Here is a 4,505-nt window from a genome sequence, read left to right as displayed (position 1 = left end):
TGTTATATTTAAATTTATAATTTAAATATTTTATACAAATTGTTCAAAAGTTGTAGCTTTAAAATGATAATGGTTTACATCCAACAATATATTAAAACTAATAAATTAAGTATTATATGTAAAAAGTTTAAAAAACATAAATTTATAAGTAGAAGTAATATATTCTTTTACTATTGAAATCTAGTTTATATATGATTACACTTTATGTTTGATATTTGTTTAATCTTATTAACCAGCTTATAATCATTATTATAGAAATAAATTGAAAAGTCATGAGAGTTTTAAATGAATGTGGTGAAAGGAAAAAATGCACGGGAGTTTCAAATGAATGTGTTGAAAGAAAAAATGTTTCATTTATAATATAGTATGATGATATGATATGATGCATTGGAGGGTTATTATGTGAACTTATATGGGGTATGTGAATTTATATGTGGTTTGTAAGGCTGTATGTAGGAATGTGTGTTTGGATCGGAACAACCGGAAGAGACCGAAACGGTTCTTGGATCGGCCGGTTTGGCTGAAATGGGTGGAATGTAAACCAGACTTGTGGATGCTTATCGTGTCCAGGTTTGAGGCCGGGGATAATTCCGGGTTTTCCAATTCTTGTAACCAATTGACCGGTATAACTTTAGGTGCATGTGGTACAAATAGTTGACACAGCTACCAAAACTTAGCATTGGATGCTAGAGTTATTTTATCTATCACGATGCTTAAAATGAATAAGTTTTTGGGTTTGATTGTGAATTATAGAAAAAAATAATTTTTTGTTTGATTGTTTGTTTTAGATAAAAAAAAATGATAATTTATAATTACTAATACAAAATACAAAATAATAGTTGAAAAAATAAAAAATTACAGTTTTGATATCTTAACTTCGTAGGACTGTAAGTTGTTGAATACAAAACCAAAAACAACAAAATTATAGCCTAAAATCATATAAAACATTGAACTCCATGCTGAAAAAAAACAATGCCAAAACGACTTCAAACGAATGAGTTTGAAAATTTTCATAGAATACAATATATAAAAAATAGAAGAAAAGCTAAAAATTCTGGCTTTGATATCACGAATTTGGGATATTGTAAGTCAATAGATATAAAACAAAAAACGAAAAAATTATAATATAAAATCATATACAAACTCTAAAATACACTCTGGAAAATACCACATATCAAAACGACTTAAATAAATAAGATGTGCATGTTTTAAAATTTTCACAAAAGAAAATACAAAAAAAAAACAATAGTTGAAAAACTAAAATATTCTATCAATATCAAGACGTCGGGGGACTATAATTCATTGAATATTAAACCAAAAACGATAAAATTATAGTCTAAAAATCATGTACGAATTGTAAACTAAACGTTGAAAAAAACTGAATCTCAATCCGACTTTAAACGAATGAGATATGCATTTTTTTTTTAAATTTTCACAAAATTCAAAATACAAAAAAAAGTAAAATGAGATTTAACCTTTTAAAATTTCGGTCCAAAACACCCAGACTCAACTAGACTAACTGCACCATTTTCGCATGATATAAAGAACCGAGAATGGGACCTAATCTAACAAACCGACCCAAGTCTAATCATGGTCCATGTTTCGTTCCCACTTCGTGTAACGTCGTGGTTGTTCATCTCAAAGTTTTTTTTTAGAAAAAATCATATTTTAACAGTTTATAGCAATATGAGTCTTGATAAGTTTATTTGAAAATATCAACAACGTTACTTAAAAATTCTTTAACAAACACACCATCAAAATTTGAAATTCATGAAACCAAAATCATGCAACCTTCCTTATCGTGAAATCACCATTTGTAATCATTCCATAGCCTTTTATGGTGCCAAAGGAGTTGTTACCGAATTTGACATTTCCACCATTTGAAAGAGACCTGTATTCTCTTAGCTCTTCCTTCCTTCCTGTCATGTGACGCGAGTAGCCACTATCAATATACCATTCTTCGTCAAACTGCTCGTCACTAATAACCTGCAAAAATTAAGCAGATTTAGGAACCCAAAGTTTCTTGGGTCCTCGTGAGCCTTTCATAGGAACATGAATAGTAAGAGAGATTTCAACAAGGTATGTTCTTTTTATTAGTGTTGTTTCATCTTTCCTTTTGATGGTGAAAACTTTAATTTTATTGGGATTTGATGCTTTCGGTTTTGACTCTGGTTTAACCACTGAAACCTTCTGTTTTCCTTTTTGTTCAGCTGATGATTGAGATTTTTGAGAAGGAACAGAATGGAATTTAGGACGAGGTGGAGAAGAATTAGAAGAATTAGAATGAGAGAGCTTAGATTGAGATGACTTCTTGGTTGAAGATTCTAGGTGACCCTTTTGCTTTTGATCATCAGTGGGACCGACCCTAGAGTTTTGATCTCTTTTGATTTCCGAACCGAACCTTTGCTTTCGATTGATATAGTTTTCTGAACCAAACTTCTGCTTTCGGTTGGAATCATTCTCAGAACCGAACCTTTGCTTTCGGTTGGAAGCATTCTCTAAACTGAGCCTTGGCTTTCGGTTGACGTTTTTCTCTTGTGATTTAACAGAACCTTTCTCTGACTTTAAGTTCTTGTCTTGATGTGAGAAATAGGCACTCTGAGATTGCCAAAATTGTTTTCTTTCAGATAGATTCTTTCTGTATCTCTGATTCCTTTGACGTTTTTGATTTCTCATCTGCTTCGGTTGATGATGGATGTTAGCTTTCGGTTTTTGTTTTTCGTTAGCTGGTTCACTCTGAACTGATGAAGTTTCACTTGGGGATGTGACTTCTTTTGCAGGAAGTTCTTTTTCCTGAGGAACATCTTTCGTACCACTAGTACTTGGCACATTGAAGCTATCAGGTTTATTCAAAGGTTCTGGCACATATCTGCCTTTGCTTTTCCATGAAGTCCTTTCAGACAAACCTACCGTTTCATCAGCATTGTCAATGGGAGCTGACCAGAAGAACTTGTCACAGCCATCAGCATTGTCTTCGTTTACAATAGTTGTGAGTTCAGCAGTCTGATGTTCGGTTATGCCTGTGACCTTGTACACTTGATTTGGAGTGGTTCTTACTTTTTGATATACTACTGCCTTCTCTGCAAGAATCGGGGACTTTTGTTGGGACATACGAGCGAAATCCACTGAATTTTCTGAAATAAGATTCTTGTGGTTTTCGGGTTCGCTCTTGACAAATTCTGAACAGTCAACTGTATCCTCTACAGAAATTTCACTCATATTGTCGTCCTCATTAAGCTCAGATGCATTTTCAACATCAATTTTATTTTCTGAGCTCAAGTTGGCGTTTAAAGAGTCAAATTTTTGTATGGTTTCGGTTCTTAGTTTCAGTTTATCATTTTCATCCAAAAGGTTTTTAAGCATGTCCTTATGGTCCTTGGACTTAATAAAAGATTCGATTTTGTCCAGTCCATACATATACGTTGGATTAACATCCTCAGAATAACACTCTCACAATTATACGCTTCAGCATCAATTTCATCCTCCTTAAACTCAAGGAAGGGTAAAATCATGCGATGAATCTTTTGTCCTATTTCACAATCCAAATGAAGCTGAGTAATATTAGTGTAAAGACGTTTGGCAATCAAACAAAAAACATTTCGCTGTTTCAAAAGCTTTAAATTGTCTCTTTGCAAATAAATGTTTTCATCTTTTATTTTGATTAATTCCGACTCCTTCAGTTCGATCCACATCCGTCGTTCCTCACTCTTCGAAGACACCCTGCTTAATTTGTCAGTTAGGTTAGAATTGGTGACTCGAGTTTGAGTTAAACTACTATCTAGATGAGAGATTCTTGAGTTAACACTTTTTAATTCTTTTTCATATGAGCATTGTGGGACTTTAAATGAGACAAAAACTGATTGTACCTTCTTGATCAGTTCATCAAGCTCGTTGAACTGCACGCTGAGCGGTTTGGCTGTAAAGCACAAGTTCTGTTGCTCCTTTGTGTCATCATTCCCACCATCAATGTTGTATCCCCTCATCTGAGATACGTCGGACACCATCAAGCATATTCCTCCACTTCTCTCTTCTTTCACCACATAAGCCTTCCCATGAGAAGGCTTCCTCACTTCATCATCTTCAGAGTCGGTTGACCAGACCTCCACGCCACCGAACTCATCATCAGCTACTGAACCCTGCACAATTAACGCATTCATAGGAGGGTTAGCAGTAGATTTCTTCTTCCTGATTTCATCTAGCTTTTTCTGCAACAAAGCTTCTTCATCCTTTTCCTCATCCTTTTCTGCCATCTTTTTGAGGACGCAATCTTTTGCATAGTGGTTCTTTCCTCCACAATAATAGCAGTTCACTCCCGAATCTCCTTCAGCCTTCGGTTCCTTCTTTGACTCTTCAGCCTTCGGTTCATCTTTGACCTTTTCAGAACTGTAACTCACCTGCCAATTTCGGTTCTTGTTAGTGGGGAATCTCTTCTTGATGAACCTCTTGGGGTTTGACACCATCATAGCATAGTCCTCAGAAGTGAGGTCATAGTCATCCAAGTTGAG

General features: G+C 34.6%; 1 protein-coding gene across 1 annotated transcript; it reads right to left on the bottom strand.

Moving 5' to 3' along the window:
• Window positions 1-3,589: 3,589 nt before the first annotated feature.
• LOC145065695 (uncharacterized) lies at window positions 3,590-4,273 on the bottom strand. The gene is made up of 2 exons (XM_079012745.1): window positions 3,867-4,273; window positions 3,590-3,720 (listed from the first exon to the last, which is right to left on the bottom strand). The coding sequence occupies exons 1-2, from the start codon at window positions 4,248-4,250 to the stop codon at window positions 3,703-3,705; spliced, it is 402 nt and encodes a 133-aa protein (XP_078868871.1). The 5' UTR covers window positions 4,251-4,273; the 3' UTR covers window positions 3,590-3,702.
• Between the last annotated feature and the right edge of the window lie 232 nt (window positions 4,274-4,505).

The sequence above is a fragment of the Lactuca serriola genome, chromosome 8 (genome assembly GCF_051521515.1).
Source record: "Lactuca serriola cultivar US96UC23 chromosome 8, Lser_US96UC23_V15, whole genome shotgun sequence".
Classification (NCBI taxonomy): Eukaryota; Viridiplantae; Streptophyta; class Magnoliopsida; order Asterales; family Asteraceae; genus Lactuca; species Lactuca serriola.
The sequence above is the reverse complement of the archived record's forward strand: the minus strand, read 5'-3'. Positions and strand labels throughout refer to the sequence as shown.